The following is a 27,665-nucleotide window of genomic DNA, read 5'->3' as shown; positions in this document are numbered from 1 at the left end:
AAACCTATTAAATAAGAACAGCCCAAACCAGTTGGGGGTAGAGAATTTGATAATTGAAGGGGGCTCCAAGGTGGTGGTGGGCTGGTTGAAAAACCCTAAGGATGTTATATGGTGCTACAAGAATGAAATGAAGAAATTTAATTGGTTGACAAGGAACATGTTGGTATTTACACAGTGGATGGGGAGATCAGCAAATGGTAAATAGGGAAGAACTGTTATGGGCTCAGCTGTTATTTCTGTAATTTATTCCTAGATTACTTATAAGCTTCTAGGAGGGGCTGCAGCTCACACCTCTCCGTGGGATGTTGTATGAAGTCACAACTCTAAATCAGTTTCTAGATTAATAAAATTATACTATTACTCATCAAAAAAAAGAACAGCCCAAAAATCTGGCAATTTCTGACTTAAAAAACTGCAATTTACCACTGTAGAATGGCATCATCAGGACCAAGCAATTAAGGTAAATAAGGAACCAATCAATGTAGTAAAATAATATCTAAGAAAATAGCAAACATGAATAACTTCTAAGAAAATATTAAGAAACATGAACTGACCTGTTACCAGTCCAATTATGAAAGTACTGCAACAGTATAAAAGGTTAAGAAACTTGAATCAGTGTGAATTTAATACATAAAGGACCAAATTCCAAAACAATAAACATTGAAGTGATAAAAAACCTCATGACCAATAACTTCCAAAATTGCAGCATAATCTGCATCTGTAGCAGTTTCAGGAGAAGCCAAGACAAGCTTTGAGTTGAATATCTGTTCAGAAGCATTTCAAATCATTTTCAGTTTGAGTGGGAACAGAACAGGTAATGTGTTAGTTGTTCTAGGGTCTTCAAAGAATTAACCATACATTTAGACTCTTATTTTCCATGGCTCCCCTGCAAATGAAGCAAGAAAAAGGAATATTATCAGCTACTAACATGAAACTGACAATGACCAAAAAAGTGTTATTTTGTCCCAGAAAATAAATGAACGGTTCCATCCTAACACTTACATGTTGAAATCAGGAACAGCAACAATGTTGAAGAGATCAAGGTCATACTCAAGACCAAAAACCTGTTACAAGTGAGGCATAGAGAGAACAAGAGAGAGAAACATCAAAGCATTGTTTTAGAATCTTATCCAACTAATTCCCTTGGAAATTGAACAAAATAACTGTCTAGAAGATGAAAACTGACATCCTCATCCCATTTCATAGCAGCCTTAAGGGAATACATAGCATGGACAGTCTTTGGCAGGTCTTGCACTGGAGTCCAAATCCTCAAAGACACCTTTCGGCCTGAACGAGTAATAAATGTGTCATCTCTGCTCTCCAATTGACCAGCAACCAAGGCAAACAAGTAGCATGGCTTCTTGAAGGGATCCTCCCAAATAGCATAATGTCTTCCACCCTGCAATAGAATGAAATGGTAAATGTAAGGTAGCACTAGAACCCATTCCACTACCTCATTGCTGCATAAAATGTATAGTCACCTCAAGGTCTCCTTTCTCTATAAGATTCCCATTAGATAACAACACAGGATACAGGGTCTTATCAGCTTCAATACGACAAGTGTATATCGCCATGATATCGGGGCGATCCTGATAGCACAAACATCAAAGTTTAAAAAAAAACAAAAAAAAAAAAGATAAACAGCATAAATAATAAATTCATAAAACCCATTGTTCGTGGCAGGAATTAACCTGATAAAATGTAATTTTTCGGAAGCCCTCTGCTTCACATTGTGTGCAGAAGTTCCCAGAGGACTTGTAAAGTCCCTACAGACAAGAACTGTTACGTGAGGACAAAGAATAAGGATTCATCAGTGCAGGAACACACAGATTTTAAGAAGACATTCACCTCTAATGATGTGTTGTTCTGGGGATATATCTCAGTAACAATTTCCAGTGTGAATTTGTTACTCCTTGGTGGTGACAGAACTGTTAGATGGCGTGAGTCCAAGTGGAAATCTTCTCTCTACAAGACAGTAACAATAATAACAATAATATTTATAATAACTACAACAAGAACATTATAATAATAACAATGATGATAAAAAACATATCACGAGTTGGGAACGCATTATACACATACAAATTATGATATATGGACAGGCACCTTTCCTCCCACCTCCCCACCATTTGCCCTGGCTTATGTCTCACCTCCTCCTTGGAGTAGATGGGTTTGAGTTGGTGCTAGTTCAGTAGGATCAGAGGTATAAGTTGCCCCAACCTGCTGTCATTCTTATACCCACCTATGGGAGCAAAATTATATTCAGTGGACAATAGGTGCACCTCTTAGCAATCCTAGAGCCAGTAGGGATAGCTAAAATTTCTCATTTGGTGGAATTAGCACCCCCAGTGGGATCACTACAGACTTACAATGTGCAAACCTGGATTGGACGCCATCGCATAATGTGCCCCCATCCATATTAAGGAAGATCCCTCCAGTACCAACTGGCACAGGATTCTTTTCTTTCTTTTTATTGATAACAATTAAGTGGCACTGATCCTGATAGAAAAATGAATACGTTCAATAAGTGCCAAGCACCCCAAGCATAACTAGCATTGCAACCTATCCCATTCCTCTATCTTGATACAGATGTTCAAGTTACAAGGTTCCTAAAAATATGTAAGCTCTATTAACCCTTGCTTAACCATGACATTAGCCACTAAATTTGCTGATGTTTTTGAACCCATGAATAGATGATTATTAGTTCACTTTCCAGCTGACTTATTTCTCTCGTAACATTCCTATAATCTCTAGTTTCAGAGACTTCCTCACAGTGTCAAGGGTCTGGAGGTGGGGGCCCCTTCTTCAGAAGGGACCTAAATGACTGGGAAATGGAGCAATGGCTGGACTTGATGCATCTTCTGAGTACTATCAGGCTGGACAGATCAAGATCTGACAAAAGAGTTTGGGCATGGGAGAACTCAGGCTCATTCTCAGTAAAATCTTTCTACAACAAACTTTGCTCTGAAGAGGGGGTTAGCTTTCCTTGAAACAAGGCTTGGAAAACTGCAACACCTCCCTAAGTTGCCTTTTTGACTGCTGAAAACCTGTCAAAAAGAGGAAGACTGATGGAACCTAGAAAATGTTTAATGTGTGGCGAAAGCTCTGAAGACATGGAACATTTATTTCTACACTGTAAGTTTGCAAGGGAGTTTTGGCTGAAGGCTTTGAGATGCTTTGAGGTGTCTTTGTGCTTCCCAAAAGGTCTATAGGAATTACTTTGGAGCTGGAACCGAGCTGGTTTATCTAAAAAAGGAAAAAATCATCTGTGGAGTAATTCCATCAGCAGTTCTGTGGACGGTTTGGACAGAGAGGAACAGGAGGCTTTTTGAAGACAAGTACAATCCGGAAGACACAGTTCTAAAAGTTCTTTGGAGAAGACTTTATTCATGGGTGCCTTTTCGCAAGTTTTTCAAGAACACTCCATACAATACTTTTTTTGGCAATTGCAAATATATTTGTGTCTAGCTGAATAGAAGACCTTGGGATGTATAAAGTTTTGCTTTGTTTTCCTGCTCAGTGCCTTACTGTGCAGGTCTTATGTAATCCTTTTCTTCTTTACTGAAATACTTTACCTTTTCTCAAAAGAAAAAAAGAGCTTTCACTGATGTTTCACAACCACACCACAATCACTTTCGAGTCCACTTCCACCACTAACTCCCAGATGTTGAATGCTCCACTCAATCTCAAACCCAAAGCATTACGATCATTTCAGCTTATGTAGAACCTCTATTGATTATCAACACTGAGTAAATGGCTAGCATTGACCTGTTTCTGTTTCTAAGAACACTGCCCACACCCAATGCTGCAAAATTCCTAATGCTACATCCATCAAAGTCTAATTTGATTTGGGTATGTAGAAAAGGGCTCGAACAAATAAGATAAACAGATTTTGTTGTGGAGGAGGATGCCATGTGCTGCCAACCTCCAATGATATCTTCTGTATAGAAAGTGCCAAATAGATCTAGAGATTTAAACCAGTGCCCCACTTTTACTGAAATAGTTTCTGTGGACAGTTTGGTCATCTGCTGGGGGAGCCTTCTTACTCCCGGAAATGAACCCCCACTTTCCTCTACTACATACATAAATCTTTACTGATTGTGACCATGCCAGATAATTAGTTCCATCTAGTTTAACTGTAGTCACAGTCAATAAGGAATCACTTGGAGTCCCCTGAACCAGCCCATATTCAACACCACTTTTGTTTTCAAACTCTGAGGAGTACATCAAGTAAACACTTCAAATATGATTTCAGATGACTTCTACAAGTATACTGAATGAGGACGAGCAAGAACTGAGTTCAGCCGACCACAAGAAGGCAATACACTGAGTTCAGCCTTCAAGAAGTAATTAGAAACTTCTAGGCACTGAGCACTCAGCCGAAGTACCTTTTCAAATCTGGACTTCAAGGTAACCACCAAAGAAATAACCAAGATGAGTAAATACCAATTGGTATTGCTGAAAAGGCCTTTTTACAAACACAGTGTGGGCAATAGAGACAACCCCACTGTCAAAAAAGAAAAAAGGCCTCAAGAACAGTTCGTACAACCCCCCAAAAATAGCCAAATATAAGTAACAATCCACAGCCTTGTTACAAGGATGTTTCGGCAGTTTTGACAGTCCAAGGAGTGAAAACAGCCCAGAAATTTCTGGGTTAAACCAGATTAAATGGCAGCCGAAGGTAGTAAAGAACAATCAGAAATTTTCGGACACTTCAACAGTCCAAACACATCAGAAAATAACCCAGAAATCTGAGCACAACTTACAGTTTTGAGCTTCAAACCAGAACCGAGCTGTTCCCCTTCCTTTTTTTCTCTGATTCTTCCTAGTCACCGAACCACTTCTCGAAGAGATTCTAGTCTTGGGCACTTCCAATGACCTCCAAGAATCAGGCAACACGAGCCTAAGTTTCCAGCCCTAGAATATTGAAGTTCAGGCCTACTCTGATACCATGAAGAAAACTGAAGAGAGGAGAGCTTGAGAGTTCGGCAATGAGGGTTTGAGAATGAGAGCTTCGAACCTGCTCTCTCTCAGCACCCTAACACTATTTTATTAAGATAGGTTTGAATAATTACAAGGAGGCCCTTAGTTGGGCAAGAATTTACAAAGAACTTAATATAGACAGGATGGGCCCAGAATAAGGCCCATTACAGAAAAACATAAATAACAAGGAAGAATAAAACAGCCTATGGGCCATTCGGCCCATCTTCTCTACAATTTCCACCTGTTCCTTGACAATGTGAAGAGGGAGCTTGAAAAGGCTTTCCACATCAACTGGCAGGTTCCATTTGTAACCAAATAAAGAGAATTCCCATCAAACTGTAGAAGACATCCCCAACCAAACCATCAATATCAAAACCTAGAATGGACGAACACCTGTAGATAATTGGAGGATCTCAATAAGGTTACAGCCTTTGAATTCCTTGGATGCCAAAACCTATGATTGTATGAGAAAGAGGATATACCCCAATAAAATCACCAACTTGCCATCAAATACACAATTATTTATTTATCCATACACGCCAATATAAAAACGCACTTGCAATGAAGATGATGGCTTAGATGACAATCATAATGATGACTTTATGGTACAACTATCCTCTCAAACCAAGACCAATTGGTTTCCACAGTCAACATTTCCAGTATACCTCTAGGACCACCCAAGTGAGACCAAACATTCCCAAGAAAAGAAATGACAAAAATCCTAACACTTGGAAATGAAGGAGATAAGTAACCAAGTCCCCATCCCTGAAGATACGGACCATATGGTTAAAACCAATGTTTTAAAAACTGACCCAGAAACGGAACCGTTCTGGCCACCGGTTTCCGGGTCGACAATTCGACCACCCGGTTCAAAGAATGACCCGTTCTAGCAAAAAAAATAAAAATTAAAAAAAATAATAATTAAAATAAAAAATGGCCAAAAACCATTGAATAGGTCGATGATTCAACCGCCCGGGTCAATGGGTTGTTGACCAATTCAACGGTTTTTGGCCGAGACTAGGTTTAGAGTAAAACAGAAACGGTTGCTTGGAGGGTTTCCGGTCTGAACTGTCCAACCATCTGGGTCAATGGCGGTTCGAAAACATTGGTTAAAACATGGAGAAATGCCACATGGTTGACCAATTATTTTTCTTTGAAAGACATTGTACTGTGTATTGTCTTTCCATTCCAACACTAGGAGGAACAAAAGACAAGCATAACATTTTTTTCTCCCAATAAAAGCATGATTGAAAAACAGGGTCTGTCTCCTACTTCATTTCTTTACATAAAATCTCTCCACTTTTAACATAAGGAGGTGAGAAATGATACACCAAAGAAAGCGGTTCAAAAGAAAAGAGAGTCATCTGCCAATAATCAAAACCATTTTAAAATTGAAAGAGAATGAATAGGAATTCTTTTACAACAAAAGAAACTATGACAAAAAAAACACAAAGGAATAATGAAGCAAAAATAGCATCCACCACTCCCATGCAACAGCCATAACTCAAAAAAAATAAACACTTAATAATTCTGCATCAAAAGAATCCTCATTAGAGCAACCAACAACAACCAAAGTAAAAGCTACTCTCAAAATACCATCAACTCACATTACCCCCCTCCCCCCAAGAATAACTTTTAATAGACCTGCCTCAAAAACATATTTCACCAAATTGCCTTTTTGATCTTCAAAACTCATCTAATTTGTTTTGTAAACTCTGTTTTGAAGTTGGTTTCTCAACTAGACAACCAGCACTTTGAGATGTACTGCGTTTTTCAGTTTAACGAAATTTCCTTTTATCCTTCAAAAAAAAACACATCTAAGTCAATCAGCACAAATCCACCCTAAACTATACTCAACCAGTTCTTACCTTGAAGAACAAACCCACATTCCACCAAGATTAGAAAACTATGCCTACTTTTGTGCTTAATATATCTAGATTACAACACCCATAAACACCATTTATGGGAAATTATGATTCAATATTAGCACTTTTATATGAATATTCAATATTAGCACTTGTCACAATCCCTACAACTTACTCTCAAAGGTTCAAGAGCGTCTTGACTTTTTATTCAAATTACTTAATATAAGTTCATAACAAATGCTTTTGAGGTGTTACAAGTTAACTTGATACAATGCTGTCTTTTTTCACATTTTTATAGATACACTTTGCATTAAAGAACTGTGTTCATAACCATATTTAATGAATCACAATGTGTAACGAAAATCTCTAATAAACATTTGGTGAAAGTTTTAGGCTTACACCAATCATTTTTAGATTACTTTTTTTTTATCAATGTCATTTTTAGATTATATTGGTATGGGAGGCAATGAAAATAGGAGTATCCATTTGGATAAGAAGAACCTCTATTTTCAGTAAGCTTAAGTGAAGTCAAATGAACCTAGGGATATTTTCTCTCCATCAACTATTTGATATTATTTTTCATGGTTTAGATTAAAAGGAATAAATGGTTAGAATATCCTTTTAGTAGGGGTGAGTATATGTAAGTCTGTTTTTTTTTTATGAATGAAGAAATTTATTAAACACAGAGTAAGAGTCACAAGCATCCCAAGAAGAGGCACAAGATGCAACCTCTTTGGAAAACTAAAGAAAGATTCTCAAATAAAATTTGAATAAGTTATAAGGTGGTCCAATACAGACAGTCCCTAGAAGCCCCTTGTTTGGCTGATGAATCAGCTATAGCATTGGCTGATCTGCCCACCCTCTGAACACTAACTGTCATATTGCTAGTCAGTCAATTCACTTTTTTTAAGGAGATCTCTATAACTCCAAATGGCAGAATCCGGGTTCAGGAACCATCCCACCACCACCTGTGAATCACCTTCAATTAATAAATGTTCCACTCCAAGCTGGTTGCCTATCTGAATCCCTTTCACAGAAGCTATCTCTACTCTTGTAGAGTCACCCACTCCCACTGGTCCTGAAAATAAGGAGATAATGTTGATATCCTTATTTCTTAGGACTCCTCCGATACCCAAAGGTCCTGGGTTACCCTGGATACTCCCATCAAAGTTCAACTTAATGGCACCCTCTGGAGGAGGTGTCCATTCTACCACTCTTCTAATCTTCCTAGTAGAGGTATTAGCCACTACTAGCCAATTTCTCCAAAGATCATCAAAGGAAAAGTTAGCAAATAATTCTAAGGTTTTCAACCAATGGATTGCCCTTGTCAAGGTGCAATCCTTCACCTCAGATAGATTTCTTTCCTTTTCTAAGAAGATTCTGGCATTCCTTTCTTCCCTAATAGTCCACAAAATAGCTGCTCTGATACATTTCCACAAATTCTCCCTTGTCAAGTGTGCCATCCAGAAGTAAATGGATTAAACAATATACTTACATCAGATGGCAGGTTCCACCATAGTAAACTTCCCAGCAGAACACAGCAATTTTAGGGGGGATAGGTCTAGCCCAAATTTCTTTAACAGAAAACTCCCCAAGAGCTGAGTAGAAGCAAAGGGATATGAGGAAAGAGGCACACGTAGGGTAGGGGGCCAAATTCTTCTCTCAGGTTTAGTAGGATCCAAGCAGACAAACTCGAACAAGAGTAGTAACTCAAAAACACAAGCAGACACCTCATCCCTTGACCCCTTGATTTTCAACATCTAACAAAAGGAAAGGAGTTGTTCACTTAGTACTATTCAAGCCTTAGATACTCTTAATCCATTCCAGATTGAGTTAATGCTTCCTCATCTCTTTCAACCTCTTATTTCTATGTTTGAGTTCTTTTTGCATGTTTACTATTTCATTTGGAATAGCAATTGCCTTTTTTTCCTTGAAATGGTAATGTACCATACTACTATATTGCTATAAAAATTAAAGGGCAAATTTCTTAAACTACCCTTATGGTTTAGTTAATTGACAAACTCTCTACCCTTACTGTTTACATATTGTCTTAAAGTACCCCTACTGTTTCTGACAATTGACATCGCCAGTAAGTGCTAATGGAAAGAAATGAAATGTCAAATTTGCCCAACACAATTCCTCAAATTTTCAAAATAAAACCCAACCGATAAAGAATTTGCTTCAGCTGAGCACTATTGATTGTAGAAGATTCTTCCATTTCTTTCTTGCCACATGACCCAAATAGTAATTTTCCAACAACTTTTGGAACATTATCAGCTGAGCACTGTCAATTGCAGAAGATTCTTCCATTTCTTTCTTGCCATATGACCCAGAAAATGGCTGCTGGGATAACACCCCAAACAACTTTCCCTTTTCAAATCAAACCTTCCTGCTACCATCCATCTATAAATTACTTCACTGTTTCTAGACGGCACAACAACCTCTTGCCCCAAACATGGCCAAAACTCTGTTTCTGATCAATACAGAAAAGTACAATGAAGAAGTAGGTAATCTGCTGACTCAATAGAACCTTCAGAGAACATAACTTCTGTCTGCTAAGGTCATGCCTCTTCTGGACAGATATCTTTTGTTAGAATTCTGTTCATATTAGGCTGTCCGGATAAAGAAAGCCACTTTAAAAGTTACATTTTTGCACCAGATCCTATTAGCAGGAACTTCTTGCCCCTCCCGGACCTTACTGGATGTAGAGATTAGGCCATCAAATTAAAGAAGATGTTAATTACTTTGGCTTTTCCAGGGAACAGAAGCAAAGGCGGTGCTGGGATGGTGGAGGGTAAAGAGGGTGTATCATCCCTAGTGCTGCACAGTGGAACAGCGGGAAGGAGGAGAGTTCTTCTGGAATTTCAACCATTTCCAGAAACAGTGGAAACGGAAATAGTGCGCCATCTCCAGGACTGGCAAACAGTGGAAAAGCGGAAATAGTCGATGAGCTTCAACCGTTTCCGGATATGAAGTAAGAGTTCTTCTAGAATTTCCGTCCATTGGCCATGGGAACAGGGAGGGAGAAGAGGGAGGGAAGAAGGTAGATCTCTAGTTTGAGGACGATGAACAGGTCACAGGAAGGGCATTTTAGGAATTTAAAAAATACCTGTCACGTGATGTCACATGTGAACGGAGTGTGACGGAAAGTTAACGGCAAGGGAGGTTTTAGACAACTGTCAGAAACAGTAGGGGTACTTTAAGAAAATATGTAAACATGGTAGAGTTAGTCAATTAGCTAAACCATAAGGGTAGTTTAAGAAATTGGCCAAAAATTAAATGATTACATATCCATGTACACCAAAGCATTGTACAATGGTAATGTACAAAAAGTGTAATTCCATATATGTTTAAAAAAATAAACAAAATATCCTAATCAAAATATCTGCTATGAGAAACTCCCCCGAATTATTCATGCAAGGATTAAAATATCGATACACCAAATACCCAATGTTGGGTATTAGTGTGTATTGATATGACTAACACTTTTTTTTTTACTTTTTTTCAGTTAAAGGGTTGGGATCTATCCTTGAAGTGTTTCAAATGTTTTAAAAAAACCTTTGTATTGGTGTATCCAAGCATATATGTGTACACTGATACAGATACGATACACCCCGATACAGGTGTATCGTATCGATATTTTAATCCTTGGATTCATGTACAAATAACCATGAAAAAAGATGCCTTTGAATTTTCCTTGCAGTACAGCCTCCAGGCTAGATTTGTTCTCAAACACACAAGCTTTTCTCACACCAGAAATACAACAAATGGTATTAATGCCCAACTGCCCCTACAACATTTCCTTTATTACATAATATTTCAAGATGCCATCCATGAAAGAACTTAAGAATTGAGTCTGAGAAGTGACCTCTCCATCCAAAAGTATCCAGGAGTGCTGTCCATATGTTCATGGTAAAAGGACAATGCAAAAGTAAGTGATTTTCAGTCTTGATCTCAGCCAAATAGAGGGTATCATTGACACCACCCAGCACCATGTCCCTACTCGAGTTTGTTCACTGTTAAGGTTTCTCTAAAGTTGCAATTCAAACTAAGAATTCCACCTTAGATGGTACAGCTGGGTGCCATTTTTGGAGCTTGGGAAGTCATTTGAGGGTTGAGAATCCAGAGAAGGAACTTGACCTATCATCCATATCCTTCTATTTCTCAGGCTCACTTGTGGGTAACACTTTCAATTTCAACCTCCCAATTGTTCAAGTTTCTGCTAAACCAAGGGTTCCATACAACTGTTCTATTCACGACTTCGTAACAATCTTTGACCAAGGCATCCCTGTTGTAGAGAACACTAATGTGGACCCCACTAAGGTGGTCCCCACTGTTCGTATGTCAGCAATAAGTGATGATTAGGATTAGTTCTTTATGATAAGATTAGGACTAGTCTTTTATAAGATTAGGATTAGTCTTTTTTCAGCTTTATCTTATCTTATCTTATCTTGCCATGTAAGCAACTCGGTCCTTTTACAAGTATGATACTATGTATATAAATTTAAGAGGGGGGCGGCTGTTTCAAACAACAACCCAACTCTCTTTTACCAAAATCTCTCTCTCTCTCTCTCTCTCTCTCTCTCTCTCTCTCTCTCTCTCTCTCTCTCTCTCTCTCTACCTCTTCTTTTCTTTTTTTTTTCTTCTCCTTTTAAGTGTATTCAATCTTGAGCGACTACTTGGTATCAGAGCATTCAATCTTGGATTTCTCATGTGGAATTAATTCAGCCGACCACATGAGAATTATTTAGGGCTGAGTTTTTTTTTCATTCGACTGATTCTTGGAAATTACAAGAAGTCTTCAGCAACTGTCCAAGGATTGGAAAGTGCTCCTTGTAATCAGGAAGAATCAGAGAAGAATTAAGTGATCAAGGTTAGGTCTTTGATCAAGATTGGAGGTGCCAATCAGATTTTTTGGTTCTCTCATCAAGACTGAAGTTGGCGATCAAGAAGATTTCTCTCCGATATCAGTTCTGTTTCAGAAGTTTCTCGGGTTGATCAGAATCAATATCAGTTTTGAGCAAACTGAAGTTGGTGATCAGAATTTCAGGAAGATTTTTTCATCAAGATCAGGTATTTTTCAGAAATTCCTGGGTAAAGTCTTACTCCTTGAGGGCAGCAGCAAGGATAGCTTAATTTGTGAGGTACGGCTATATAGAATTTTTTTTTCTTTTTCTCTTCTAGGGTTTTAAGAGAAAACCCTGAAATCCAGGACTGTTACTGTGTCCGGATAAGAGATTAGACTTGTTTTTAAGTTTGGCTGCTATCAGATTTCTGTTCTCTGATCTCTGTTTTTGGAGTTCTATACCTAGGCCAACTGCTATTAGTTCTCAGATTTAGTAGGCTGATTGATACAGTGATACAGTGAATTGGAAATGCTTTCTTTCTCTGAATCTGATTTCTGCTTCTAGACCTATTGTCGTTAGTTTTCAGACCCAGAAGGCTGATTGTTACAGTAAATAGAAGGTGTTTTTTGCTTAACCCCTAACTAAGAATGGAGTTCAAGCACCAAAGGGAGGGTGTTTTTGGGACTGGTTCAGGTGGCATGACTGAAAGCACCTTCCAGATTACAACTGTAAAGTTTGATGGTTCAAACTACTTAGAGTGGGCCCAATCAGCCATGATGGCCATTGGGGGAAGAAGAAAGCTGAACTATTTGTTGGGATATGTGAAGGAACCAAATAAGGAGGATCCCACTTATGCTAAGTGGATTCAGGAAAATTATTTGGTGATGACATGGCTGTGCAATTCCATGCAGCCACACATCAGCCAAAATTACTTATGGGCAAAAACAGCTAAAGAAATATGGGATGTTGTTGAAGAAACCTACTCTCAGCCCCTTAATGTTGCTAGGGCTTATGAGCTGAAATGTGAGGTTAAAAATCTCAAGCAAAGTGAGAAACCAGTTTCCATTTATTTTTCAATCTTGAAATCCCTATGGCATGAAATTGACCACCTTGAATCAATTGAATGGGAAAGTCAGAAAGATGCACAGATTTACAGAAAGCAGATTGAAACTAATAGAGTGTTTGAGCTCCTGACTGGTCTAAATTCGGAATATGATATTGTGAGGCAGCAATTGTTGACAAGAGACAGTGTAACAGCCTTTTGAATCAGCTCTGGCAGCAATTAAGCCCAAATCCGGGGGTGTGATAAGGAAAGAGACATGAAGAAGGAAGCTAAGAAGTACCTAATATGTGAGCAATGCAAGAAACCTAAACATACAAAAGAGACCTGTTGGAAGTTGCATCCACATCTAGTTCCAACAAAACTCAGTAACAAAAAGGGAAATGCAAATATGGTTGTTAACACTGATAGTACAACCTCATCTAGCACAAGAGGCAATCCTCTAGACACTCTAATTGTTGTCTGAGTTGCGCTAGTTCAGCTGGAAAATGAAGTTGGTAATTCAGCTCCACCTCCTCAAACACCATCAGCACCCCCTACCTCAACTTTTGCTCATTCAAGTAATCGGGCCTCAGCTCACCATGCCTCAGTTGCAAGTAATACAAAACATTCATGGATAATAGATTATGGAGCATTTGACCATATGACTGGCTTGTCGTCACTATTTACTACCTATCACTTATCTTCAGGCAGAGACAAAGTGTCCATTGTTGATGGCTCCCTCGTTCCTATTTCTGGCAAGGGAGACATCAAGTTGTCCAATGCTATTTCCCTATCTTCGGTTTTGCATGTTCCTAAGCTTAGTACTAACTTGCTTTCAGTTAGTAGCATTACAAAAAACCAGAATTGTTCAGTAACCTTTTTTTTGGATCGATGTGTTTTTCAGGATCTGGAGACAAGGAAGGTGATTGGGAGTGGCCGTGAGGTAAATGGAGTCTATCTACTTGGAGGGAATCCTCACTGAGAAGATAATGAGACTAAGAGGTCTTATGTTTCTCAGTCTGTTGATCAGGCTATGCTTTAGCATAATAGGATGGGTCATTTATCTTTTCAGGCTTTGAAGAGTTTGTTTCCTAGTTTATTTGAATCTATCCAGATGTCTAGTTTGAAATGTAAGAGTTGTGAACTTGCAAAACGCTGCAGGACAACCTATTCATTAAGTAATAATAGAAGTAATATTCCCTTTGAAATTGTGCATAATGATGTTTGGGAACCTTACCAATACCACCGCCATGGGGGGTACAGATATTTCCTATTGTTTGTTGATGATTATACTCATTTTTCGTGGATTTATCTCATGCATTCTCGAGATGAGGTTCCAGCATTAACTCAGATCTTTCATCAGATGATTTTATCCCAATTTGGAGTCAAGATCAAAATTTTTAGACCTGATAATGCGAAAGAATATTTTGCAAACTCATTAGCCTCCTATTTGTTTGAACACGGGATTATCCATCAGAGTACCTGTCCTCATACACCACAGCAAGATAGGGTTGGCTAAAAGAAAGAATAGACACATATTGGAGGTAGCCACAAGCATTATGTTTACCTCCAATGTGCCTAAAAGTTTCTGGAGGGATGCTATTCTTACAGCAGTGTATCTCATCAATAGGATTCCTTCACGGGTTCTTGACATGAAACCTCCATTTACCCTCTTATATCCTGATAAAGAGTTGTTTACCATTCCCCTTAAAACCTTTGGTTGTACATGCTTTGTTCAAATTCTTGGCCCTCATCTTTCCAACTTTGATCCTAAGGCCTCAAAATGTATTTTCCTTGGTTATGCACAAACTCAAAAGGGATACTGCTGCTATGAACCTACTTCTGGGAAAAGATTTATCTCAATGGATGTCACTTTCTTTGAATATGTACCCTATTATCCAAGGGTTTCTCCTTAGGGGGAAAGTAGTAAGGTTGGGATTAACTCGTCAAAAGTTCCTTTACCTATCCCATTAAGTGAAGAGGGGTGTAATGGGGAGGGTTGTCAGAGATGCAGGGATGTGAGAGTCTATCACAGACGATGGAGACAGGTTGATTCCGGACATCAACAGTGCAGGCCAGTCCCAGTCTCCTCTACAAATCCAGATCCCAGTACCACAGTAGCCCTAGTTCCTTCTGTAGAGCCAGACCCAGGTACCACAGATACTACAGATGAGAGGCATCCCACCATGGAGCCTTCACCTTCATTAGATGATTTTGATCTTCTCATAGCAGTTCATAAGGGCAAGCGTCGTTGCATCACATCCACAGCTCACAGCATTTCTCAGTTCTTGTCCTACGATCATTTGTCTCACTCCTATAAGTCTTTTCTCGCATCCATTGCCGATGTTCCCATTCCCAAAACAAAATAGGAAGGATTGATAAAAGTAGAAATGGATGCCCTCATCAGAAACAATACTTGGGAGATAGTTTATCAGCCTAAAGGTAAGAAACCAGTTGGATGTAGATGGGTATTCACTGTGAAACATAATGTTGATGATTCTATTGAAAGGTATAAGGCCTGGTTAATTGCAAAAGGATTTACTCAGACATATGGTATTGACCACTTGGAAACTTTTGATTACCACTATCAGAGTCTTATTATCTCTTGCAGCTAGTTACTCTTGGTCGTTGTATCAAATGAATGTTAAAAATGCCTTCCTCAACGGAGACTTGCAAGAAGTTTACATGTAGTTGCCCCCTGGATTTTATGGTACAGAGACGGGAAAGAAGGTTTGTCGGTTGAACAAAGCCTTATATGGACTAAAACAGTCCCCCAGAGTTTGGTTTGATAGATTTAGACAAGCCCTTGAAAGATTAGGATATGTACAGGCCCAGTCAGACCACACCTTGTTTATTAAGAGAATGGATTCTTCCTTAACCTTGCTTGTTGTATATGTGGATGACATTGTAGTAACAGGAAATGATAATACTGAGATTGAATCCCTTAAGCAACTCCTTCATCAAGAGTTTGAGGTAAAAGATCTTGGAGAACTACAATACTTCTTGGGCATTGAGGTAGCCAGATCCAAGCATGGGATTTTTGTTTCTCAAAGAAAGCATGTTCTTGACCTACTGGAAGAAACAGGAAAGTTGGGTGTTAAGCCTGCTAACACACCTATTGAAGAAAAAGCACAAGATCAGTGCAAAGGGTGGAGAACCCCTTGAAGATAAAACTATGTTCCAACGGTTAGTTGGAAAACTTCTCTATTTTTGTCTCACTCGACCCGACATCAGTTATGCAGTCAGTGTGGTTAGTCAGTATATGCACTCTCCTAGGACTACTCACCTCCTTGCAGTTGAGAGGAGGATACTAGCATATTTGAAGAGGTGCCCAGGCATAGGCATTTTATTCAAGAATAATGATCACATGAAGATAGAAGTTTATACAGATGTTGGTTGGGTTGGGTGTGTTGATGATCGAAGATCTACCTCTGGATATTGTGCTTTTGTAGGAGCTCACATTGTCTCTTAGAGGAGTAAGAAACAAAATGTTGTTTCTCGTTTCAGTGCTGAAGCTGAATATAGGTCCATGGCAAATGGTGTAGCTGAGATTCTATGGTTGAGATCATTATTTGAGGAGTTAGGTATTGTTTATGAGAAACCCTTGATGTTGTACTGTGATAATCAGGCCGCCATCAATATAGCCCATAATCCGGTACAACACGACAGAACTTAGCATATTGAAGTGGATCGACATTTTATCAGAGAAAGGGTTACATCTCAAGAAGTATGTCTTCCATACATCACCTCCGACATGCAATTGGCAGACCTTCTCACCAAGGCGGTTTCAAGGAAGAAGTTAGAGGCAGATCTATGCAAGTTGGGAATAACAAACATTTATTCCTGACTTGAGGGGGAGTGTAGAGAACACTAATGTGGACCCCACTAAGGTGGTCCCTACTATTTGTATGTTAGCAATAAGTTATGATTAGGATTAGTTCTTTATGATAAGATTAGGACTAGCCTTTTATAAGATTAGGATAAGGTTAGGATTAGTCTTTTTTTCAGCTTTATCTTATCTTTATCTTGCCATGTAAGCAATTCAGTCCTTTAACAAGTATGATACTATGCATATAAATTTAAGAGGGGGGCGGCTGTTTCAAACAACAACCCAACTCTCTTTTATCAAAATCTCTCTCTCTCTCTCTCTCCCCCTCTTCTTTTCTTATTTTTTTCTTCTCCTTGTAAGTGTCTGTTCAATCTTGAGCGACTACTCCTGTTAATTGCAGTCATGAATAGCAATAGCCTAATGCTTAGAAGCTTGCTGCGGCATCACAATAGGTTGAGCTCACCATAAAGCATAGGTAAAAGAAATTCCATGCAAGCTCTGAGAATGCCCTCTATAGGGGAAAATAAAGAAAGCAAAAACACAAAGAAATAAATATTATTCTTAATTTCAAGCCAGGTTTGTTTCACAATGTGAAATGTTTATTAGTTCATAAGTAAAACATGTTTCTAAGTATCACATCTCTAAATGCCTATACTACAATTATATATTGTAAGCTCAAGCTTGGCCCAACATTCAACTGCTAATTGAATTTGGAACTTTCAGCCAGCGCAGGGCATCAAGCATCATAAGTTGGCCCTAGCTTGTCTAAAACCAACAGAATACCTTTTCAACATTACTGCCTTTCACACTTATCTAAGAAAACATTACTGCCTTTCACCTTCTAAGACCCTCCACATTGCAGAACAGTCAAGTATTGGGAAAAGAATGCATATAATAATATGACAACTGTTGGAAAGTAGAAGATTGACTCTCTGATTGATTCTCCATAATTTTAGGTCCATCGGTTTAGGAAACTCAATTTCCTAGAATCATGGGATATTAATTGGAGAATCCCACTGATATAGAAATTAGTTTTTTAGGAAAAGTTAGTTTCCTATTTTATCACCCTGTAAATTAGCTCTGTAGTTCTATATAAAGTTGTGTATATGCTCCTTCCAAGACAATACAATCAATTCATTTTTTCTCTCAAATTTCCACATGGTATCAGAGCTATTCACGACTTAATCCGCACATAGTATCTCTTTGGTCATCTCTGCTGCTGGTTCAAGAACTCTCTAACAGTATTTGGGAGGTTCTTGAATGTCTTTGATTCTTCTTCGAGATCGGCTACAGATCTGAACTCTACATTTTTGCTTCCTCTGGACTGCTGCGCCATCGGATTCATCCTTTTTTCTTGGATCTCTTTGTAGAGACATCAGATCAGTCTGAAATCTTAGATCTGGTGTTGCCCAGAGCAGATTTACTGAATCCCTTTGGTTTGGTTTGGATCAGTTTTGATTTTGAGTGGTTTCGATCCACTCTTCAGTTTGGTGGAGCATTACAGTTACCTTTTTTTTACATTGGCTGAAAGATTCTTTAGGCCTTCATCGCCAACCCTTACTAAGTTTTTCAGACCGTCATTGTCTGCTTTTCTCTCTTTCTTGAAGCCCGCCCAATATGTCAGAAGCCACTGTATCAAATACCACTGCACAATCGGAAGAAGTTTCCTCACATCAAGCATCTGGCGACCTGCAAAACATTCAGACATCATATAGGTTGAACGGGAAAAATTATTTGAAGTGGTCTCAGTTTGTTCGAACATATTTAAAGGGAAAAAAAGGAAAGCTTAGCCATCTCTTAGGGACGGGACCGAAGGAAGGAGATCCAAGATTTGATGCATGGGACGAAGCTGACTCCATGATCATGTCATGGTTATGGAATTCAATGAACCCTGAAATCAGCGACACGTGTATGTTTTTATCGACGGCTAAAGAGATCTGGGATGCCGTCCGACAAACATATTCAAAAGCACGTGATGCAGCACAAGTGTACGAAATCAATGTCAAGACTGGAGCAACTAAACAAGGCAGCAAGACAGTTACCAAGTACGCAAATTTACTGCAGAACCTGTGGCAAGAACTCGATCATTATCGGTGCATTGAGACTAAATGCGCAGCGGACGCAGCAATCCTAAAGAGTTTTATTGAAAAAGATCGCGTTTATGACTTTCTTGCAGGACTCAACGCAGAATTTGATCAAGTTAGGGTCCAGATTCTCGGCAAAGACGAGGTACCATCTCTAAATGAGACTATTTCTCTGATTCGTGCTGAAGAAAGTCGTAGGGGGTTATGCTTGAACCCCAAGTACTAGAAGGTTCAGCCATGACTACAAGGATGGAACAACCGAAAATACTGGAAGGAATGAAGACAGATTTGTCCTCTGCACGGGACAACAAGGAGTCTCTTTGGTGTACCTATTGCAAGAAACCAAAGCAAACCAAAGAGAAGTGTTGGAAGCTGAATGGTAAACCATCGAATAGGGAATGGGGCTACCAAGGAGGACAACAGAAGAGTCGAAGTCAAGCTAACTTCACCACAAATCAGCCGAGCCAAGAAAAGCCTCCAGACAAGACCGAGTTCAATAAGGAGGAGATCGAAAAGTTAAGGGGGCTTCCGGGATCGTTGGAGAAACCTAGTGGTACAGGCTCTCTTGCAATCTCAGGTAAGTTTTCTATTCCTCACGGACTAAATGTCTCAGATGAACCTATTAGGGATTTATGGGTTATTGACTCAGGAGCCACAGATCACATGACTCACTCCTCACTACGTTTTTGCACTTATACGCCCTGCCTAAGCAATCAAAAAATAGCCATTGCAGACGGTTCCCTTACTACCATAGCTGGCCTTGGGGATATTCATACTAATCCATCACTTACACTAAAAAGTGTCCTTCATGTTCCAAAATTGTCCACTAACCTGATATCCATCCAAAAACTCACCCATGACATGAACTGTAATGTGCTTTTCTATCCTTCTTACTGTATATTTCAGGACCAGGATTCGGGGAAGAGGATTGGACTTGCTAAGGAGAAGAATGGACTCTACTATCTTGAAGAATCATGCAAATCAAATATTGTCCAGGATAAGTTATCTCTGTCATTCCTTTCATCATCCAACAAAGACACCATTTGGCTTCATCACTTTAGACTAGGACATCCATCTTTTGGAATTCTGAAAACTATGTTTCCCTCATTGTTTAAAGGATTGAGTGTTGAATATTTTCATTGTGATGTGTGTGAATTTGCAAAACACAAGCGTGTGCCCTTTCCAATAAGTAACAAGAGAAGTTCAGTCCCATTCTTTTTGATCCATAGTGATGTATGGGGACCCTCCACAGTTCCAAATGTGTTTGGCTCACGATGGTTCGTCTCTTTTATTGATGATTGCACTAGGGTCTCTTGGATCTTTCTTCTTAAATCTAAATCAGATGTAAGTAGTGTACTCCCAAATTTCCATAACATGATCCAAAATCAGTTTGGGGTCAGAATCAAAAGATTTAGATCGGATAATGCACGGGATTATTTCAACCAAACTTTATCCCCATATTTTCAAAAAGAAGGGATTATCCATGAATCCTCCTGCATTAATACTCCACAACAAAACGGAGTAGCAGAAAGGAAGAATGGTCATCTACTAGCTGCAACCCGAGCCTTACTTTTCCACCACCATGTTCCAAAAACCTATTGGGGGGAAGCTGTGCTTACAACCGCATACATTATAAATCGATTACCTTCGAAGGTGTTGGGATTTAAAACACCAATGGAAACACTTTCTAAATTTTATCCCGATCTACGTACAACAAATAATCTCACCCCAAGAATCTTTGGATGCACTACTTTTGTCCATGTTCATACCCATAATAGAGGGAAGTTAGCTCCAAGAGCCGTCGAGTGTATTTTTGTGGGTTATCCGTCCACCCAAAAGGGTTATAAGTGTTACCACCCACCTACTAAAAAATTCTTTGTCTCTATTGATGTCACTTTTGAAGAAAAAACACCATATTTCACTCAACCTTATCTTCAGGGGGAGTCCTTGTCATTCATTGAAGATAAGGACAGAGATTTGTTCCCGCTTGGTCTACCTACAGTTTCTCAACACCCAAACTCAGCATCTATACCAATTCAATCCGTATCTGCACCTATCGAACCACCTCAAACCAAACCAACTTCTTTACCCATTCATACCAGACCCATGACAGAGAATGATGAACTTTGTGACTCTATGAGATTGCAGGTATATTCAAGAAGAAGAAACCAGGATCCTAATCTTGTGCAGGTTCAAGATTCAACTCTTAATCCTGAGAATGAGGTAAATACAGTTCCAGAAATTTCTTCTGAATTAGCATTTGACCAAGATCTTCCTATTGCCCTTAGGAAAGGCACAAGAGAATGCACTAAACATCCCTTATATCCCTTAGCAAATTTTGTGTCCTTCAAAAAATTCTCACCATCATATAGGAGTTTCCTAGTTAGTCTAAACACCATTCATATTCCTAATACTTTATCTGAGGCATTATCTAATGAGAAATGGAAAGATGTTATGAGAGAAGAGATGCTGGCTCTAGATAAGAATCAAACATGGGAAATTGTTGACCTACGACTAGGAAAGAAACCCGTGGGATGCAAGTGGGTTTTCACAGTAAAGTACAAGTCAGACGGCTCTCTAGAAAGATACAAGGCAAGACTCGTGGCAAAAGGATATACACAAACCTATGGTGTTGACTATCAGAAGACATTCACTCCAGTGGCTAAGATGAATACGGTAAGAGTTTTGTTGTCACTAGCAGCTAACTTCGACTAGTACTTGGAGCAATTTGATGTAAAGAATGCTTTTCTTCAATGTAATTTAGAGGAGGAGATATACATGGATATTCCTCCGGGCTTCAAAGGAAATCTAAAAGGAAATAAAGTTTGCAGGTTGAAGAAAGCACTATATGGTCTCAAGCAATCACCTAGGGCGTGGTTTGGAAGATTTACTAAAGTTATGCTTGCCATCGGATACAAACAAAGTCAGGGAGATCATACACTCTTTATAAAGCATTCGGATGTAGGGAGAGTCACGGCTCTTCTGGTATATGTCGATGACATAATTGTGACAAGAAATGATGAAAAGAAGAAGGAAGCCTTGAGAAGATGCCTAGTCAGAGAATTCGAAATAAAAGAACTTGGGAGATTGAAGTATTTTCTAGGGATTGAAGTAGCTCATTCCAGAGAAGGCATCTTTATCTCACAACAGAAATATGTAACAGATCTTTTAAGAGAGACAGGAAAGTTAGCATGCAAACCATCCTCCACACCGATTGAGCCAAATCACAAATTGGGAGAAGCAAATGAAGATTCAGCAGTGAATAGGGAAATGTACCAAAGATTAGTAGGAAAACTTATATATCTTGCCCACACAAGGCCAGACATAGCATATGCCGTGAGCGTGGCTAGCCAGTTTATGCACAACCCAAAAGAGGTTCACCTACAGGCGGTCTGTAGGTGATCTATAGGATACTACATTACCTAAAGGCTAATCCGGGCAAAGGAATCTTGTTTAAAAGAAACACTGGATTAACCCTAGAGGCATACACCGATGCAGATTATGCAGGCTCTCCCATGGATAGGCGGTCCACTACAGGTTACTGTACGTTCCTTGGAGGAAATCTTGTGACATGGAGGAGTAAGAAGCAGAATGTGGTAGCTAGATCAAGTGCGGAGGCAGAATTCAGGGCAATGGCTCAGGGAGTATGTGAATTAATATGGCTCAAGATAATTTTGGAAGACCTAAAGATCAGATGGGAAGGTCCAATGAGATTATTCTGTGACAACAAGTCAGCTATTAACATTGCTCACAATCCCGTCCAACATGACAGGACAAAGCACATTGAGATAGATAGGCATTTCAAAAAGGAAAAGCTGGATAGCGGATTAATTTGCACTCCATACGTCTCAACGAATGGTCAACTGGTAGATGTGCTGACAAAAGGGCTTTGCAGTGTGGCATTCCAAGGACTTATCTCCAAGCTGGGAATGAAAGATGCATATTCACCAGCTTGAGGGGAAGTGTTGGAAAGTAGAAGATTGACTCCCTAATTGATTCTCCATAATTTTAGGTCCATCAGTTTAGGAAACTTTATTTCCTAGAATCATGGGATATCCTAGAATCATGGGATATTAATTGGAGAATCCCACTGATATAGAAATTAGTTTTTTAGGAAAAGTTAGTTTCCTATTTTATCACCCTGTAAATTAGCTCTGTAATTCTATATAAAGTTGTGTATATGCTCCTTCTAAGACAATACAATCAATTCATTTTTTCTCTCAAATTTTCACAACTCATTCTGCAACAAAAGATATGGCCTTAAGAGTGCATTTGGTGGAAAAAGATACATGCTACCTGCCACTTTTTTTAATAAATAATAATTCCACAGAGAGAAATGAGAACAAAAAAAGGGGTTTCATCTCCTTGTAGAAATTACAGAGAGACCCCATGCACAGGCCCTAACAAACAAGAAACAACTGATCAAACACAACCTAAAACCCCCTAAAAGTCCTAAACTCCTGAATACAGACCCATAATATAAATGTTTTCAATCTTCCCAATAACCACCTCCACAGGAGCTTCCTTCCCTTCAAAAATTCTGAGGTTCCTTTCCTTCCACAAAAATCAGCATATGATAAAGAGAAGAAGACTTCAAAATAGCTTCGCACTTGCTGTATCCCAACACCAACCAACAGGAAAACAAGGCAGGTCCCAGAGAATGACCAACTGTCTTCTAAAGAGCTGTACAAAGTGATTACAACTTTATGGAGAGATCATAATGAATCAACAGGTGCTTCAAGATTCCACCTCCAATCCACATAGAAGAACCAATCATCCATCTCCATGCCTTTGGAAATAAGATGGTTAGGTTAGTGGTCAGAATCTTGTACAAGATGGCTGCCCACAAAAAGGAGATTATGGATGGAACATGTGCCTCCCAAACTTTCAAAAAAAAAAAAAACGATCCAATAGACAACCTCCAGGACCTTCATAATATGCCTACCCAAAAGACCCCTGTGCAGGCTTTCAACCCTCTTGAATCTTCACTCCACATGCATTGGGATCCCACAAAGGACCTCTAACAGAGTAGCTAAGATTCAGACCCCCAATTATTCAAATTTCTACACAGCCTGGGAACCCACACTAGATGACCCCCAGAAATCTCATAATACCCCACTTGACAAGATAATGCAGATGATAATAATGGCACATTTGATAACGAAATCAAAATGTGGAAGAATATTTTTAACTACAAATTCCAATAAAAAAGTTTTGAAGACAAGTAAACTTCTAATAGCAACAGCCTCTGCATACCTTCAATTCTTCTCCATTAACTTTAATAGATAGTAGCTTTAAATCTTGCCCATCCAAGACCAAGGGTGAAGCAGTACCTATTGCAAAAATGAATAAGGAGGGGATAAGTGGAGAAACCTCTGAAAATAGTTAGATGAAGAGCATCAAGACAAAACATAAAATAGCAAAAAAAAGCATCAAGCATGGTTTATAAATTCTCAGATCAAGAACAATGTTCTACGAGACATGACCCCACAACTTCACTTTAGCCTCACTTATATAGTCAAAACATCTTGAAAATCATTCGTTTTGGTACAGTTGCAAGGTTGGTTTATTTATTATCTACCTGGCATTGTTGTCAAGGAATTGCATTGTGTAGGTGCCTTCATAGATCACAATTCACAAGACAATTTTGTTTGGTAGAGGGTTCACCTTGTGTGGACACCTCAAATTATATAAATATGGTGCCAGCCTTAGTTCATAATGCACTGGCCTAAGTATGTCAAATGACAAGATAACCTTAAGTCATTAAATGATATTTAACAGCATGGATACACCAACTTGAGTGGATTATATATTTTGAGAGTTGAGACAAAAATCCTAGATATGCAATGATTTTGAGAGAAGAAGAGAAGAGAAGAGGAAAGACAAAATAGACAATGATCCATTGATTCCTGCAGTCCAGGTATGTTATTAATTTTGTTCTTTTCATGTTATGTTGTCTTTTGATCTTTGTGTCTTCCCCTCTTTGTGGAAAAAAGGGTTTCTGCCCTTTACCTTTTGCCCTCATTCATCTCTCTCTCATTCTCCCTCCCTCTCATTCAAGGCTTCACCCCTCCACCTTTTTTGTTTTCTTTGTAATTACCTTCTTTCTCTCTATGTTTGACCCACTTAACCATAAGAAGCCCTGCCTTTTAATTTTCTTGTTTATTTGTTTATTATCTTACATCTCCCTCCTTCCTGCTTTTTAATTTCCTTGTTTATTTGTTTATCCCCCCCCCCCAATTGTGGAACTAGAGATTAAATATGTGCATGTTTTTCCTATTTCTTGATATTCTTTCAATCTAAAATAATAAAAAAGATAAGTATGGTCCATGTCAACGTGGAAAATAATATACTGGAAACCTTCAACCCTTTTTTTCCAAAATGTGCCACCAACACAGGCACCTAGGAAGCAAGCACTTGACTATTACCTAGAGTCGCCAATGAGCCAAAGTCACATGATTCAGACATGATTTGAGTAAGCTACCCCTATGAATAGAATACAGATCCTTGACTATAATATTTGGTTTAAGTTCATTTTGATCACTGTGTTACACTTCTCACTTGTGAATGATTGAAAATTAATTCCAAGCATGAGAAAACCTTCATTGAAAGGTTTTGATGCATACAACAATCTAAGCAGTGAATCTGGAGAAGGCTGGAGAAAGCCAAATAAATTTTTTATCTTTTGGAAAGAACACCCTAGGTAACAAATGATGCAAAAAAGCATCAGTAAAAGGCCATTGCCCAATGTTGGTCCCAGCTATCCGGGGTCTTGGATGGGGTACACCGGATATGGTCCTAACCTTTGGCATTTTTTATGCAAAGGAGCATCATAGTTGCAAGAAACTACAGAAAACTTACCTTTTTTTATAGGATATTGAAAACTTACCTTCCTCTCTGGGGAAAACGGTTATTTCTGAGCAAACAATTGTTTTATCCTCGCCTAGAGAAAACTTCAAATTGACCTGATCCACAAAGTAAAATGCTTAGCTAATGTGAAAGCTGAACCTAGTTACAGAATGGGCACAATGAATTAAATATAACATAATGCAGGTTAAGAAGTTCTTGTATAATGGAGACTGACATGAAAAGAAATGTAAACGCACACAAAAATGACCCCATGAAGTTCAAGTTTGAGCCAATGCTACAACCAATATGCGGAGACAAACAAAACTAACTAAATAAGAAAGCACACAAAAATAGCCCTATGATGTTCAAGTTCTAGCCAATGCTACAACCAATATGCAGAGACAAACAAAAATAACTAAATAAGAGGTTTTTAAAAAACCCAAAGCATCCAACATACTGTATGAAAGTAGTAATCTGGCAACTTGTAATCCTTCAGAAATATCTCTCTTGGAGTTTCCATTTTGGATTTTTCAACCTGGTTTAGTGGTCTTTCTGTTGCAACTGAACAAATCAAGCTTCTGCTGGGTTGTTTAGTCCTCTGCAATAAATTTGAGGCATTCACGCAATCAATAAAGTTAAACTTAAAACATTGAGGAATCAACTAAAGAAATAAAAGTGCAATCACAATAGTTAAATGATACTGGATCTCATTCAACTAAGAAGATTTTCAGATGTTCTTTTGCTTCCATAGGAAAATCTAAAATCCAAAACTCAAAGCTAATGAACGATATGGAAATTTACTTCTCCAATAAGCAGCCTATAGGCAACAATTAAAAAAAAAAAAGAACCAAAACCTTAAAAAATCACATGACAAACTCTATAATGGTGAAGCATGCTAATTGAAAAAATGTGTAAATCATGACTACATCCCAGCAACGCAATGTAGAAAATGCAGAGAAGCTAACCTCCAACTTCAAATACTGTCTGTTTCTAGAGAAATTATTCACTGGATGCTGAAAAAGACTAGCACAATGAGTGGCCTTGATCTGCAAGAAGGAAACCTCAAATCATTATAATATAGGGAAGAAAATATTGGAAACCTTCCTAAATGCATTTAGTTGGGAAAGAAATAACGTAAGGAGGACACTCCTTCAGACACATGTAATATAAGTAAGCCAGAGATTGGGTGTGTTGAGAAAAGTGGTATTGATACTTTGAATCATTTCAAACTAGAAAAGAGACGGCTTTTGTAAGTCTTCAGAAAAAGTAACCTCGATTATGAATGTTGCTCAGACACAATTCTGCTTTAAATGTAATCAATGTATTCGAAAAAAATAAAATATTCAATAAACATTAATTGCACATTTGGATTCTATGTAGAATGAAATAATCCTATTGTGGTCTCCAATTGCATCTAAGAGCACAAGTTCACTATCTAAAGTATAGCAACTTCTGATTGCCAATAAAATATAGAAATGAGGTGATTCCAACAAATGAAAACGTCTCCATTCTCTAAAAATCCAGAAAGGCCACCATTCTAGATGATGGATTTGTGATTTCAAGCATCATGAACTAATCTACAAATTATTACATTTCACATGACGTGGATCTGTGCGTGTTTTCAATAATCAGCAGAAAGGAAAACACGACAAATTTAGCACCCATAAGAGGATCTTCTACAACATGAATGTTTTAGATTTCGAATTTTCCACATCAGCAAAAAACAAAACAAAAAGAAAAAAAAAAACACGTTGGTTTTGTTTAAAAAAAAAAGAATACATGTTTTTTAAACCATCAAAATGATGGGTTTTAAAACAATAACAAATTTTGTAGTATAGAAATTATATAGTTTATGGAATATGGACCATATATTAAGGTTTATGTTTGGCTTGTATGAGTTTCCCTACCTTTTCATATCTTTTCTTTCAAACCAAACACAGGATAAATAACAACATGAAATCATGTTCTTTAAACTATAAATTCAAAAACATGCTTTTCGTTCCAGTTTTGAAAAAATAAATAAATAAATAAAACGTATATAACCATAAAATGTTTTCTGTGTTTTTGTATTTGTTTTCAAACCAGCTGGATTTATTTTGCTTTTGAAACTTGCGAAAAGATAAACAATTCGTGTTGGAGAACACCCCCCTAAAGCATCACTTTAAA

General features: G+C 38.4%; 1 protein-coding gene across 1 annotated transcript in view; it reads right to left on the bottom strand.

The window, feature by feature from the left end:
- The window catches only part of LOC148879891 (puromycin-sensitive aminopeptidase-like), a 41,636-nt gene extending 15,092 nt beyond the window's left edge, over nucleotides 1-26,544 (bottom strand). Inside the window, exons 1-12 of the mRNA XM_088961621.1 lie at nucleotides 26,465-26,544; nucleotides 25,957-26,097; nucleotides 25,540-25,615; nucleotides 23,907-23,983; nucleotides 1,849-1,965; nucleotides 1,692-1,766; nucleotides 1,482-1,589; nucleotides 1,187-1,399; nucleotides 1,003-1,064; nucleotides 859-886; nucleotides 678-764; nucleotides 555-580 (exon numbers count right to left, since the gene is read on the bottom strand). Coding sequence (XP_088817747.1) covers nucleotides 555-580; nucleotides 678-764; nucleotides 859-886; nucleotides 1,003-1,064; nucleotides 1,187-1,399; nucleotides 1,482-1,589; nucleotides 1,692-1,766; nucleotides 1,849-1,965; nucleotides 23,907-23,983; nucleotides 25,540-25,615; nucleotides 25,957-26,019 — 932 coding nt within the window. The 5' untranslated portion in view covers nucleotides 26,020-26,097; nucleotides 26,465-26,544. The remainder of the gene's footprint in view (nucleotides 1-554; nucleotides 581-677; nucleotides 765-858; nucleotides 887-1,002; nucleotides 1,065-1,186; nucleotides 1,400-1,481; nucleotides 1,590-1,691; nucleotides 1,767-1,848; nucleotides 1,966-23,906; nucleotides 23,984-25,539; nucleotides 25,616-25,956; nucleotides 26,098-26,464) is intronic.
- Between the last annotated feature and the right edge of the window lie 1,121 nt (nucleotides 26,545-27,665).

The sequence above is a fragment of the Nelumbo lutea genome, chromosome 1, assembly GCF_056320005.1.
Source record: "Nelumbo lutea isolate HS-2025 chromosome 1, American lotus-T2T, whole genome shotgun sequence".
Classification (NCBI taxonomy): domain Eukaryota; kingdom Viridiplantae; phylum Streptophyta; class Magnoliopsida; order Proteales; family Nelumbonaceae; genus Nelumbo; species Nelumbo lutea.
This window is presented reverse-complemented; position numbering and strand designations above follow the sequence as displayed.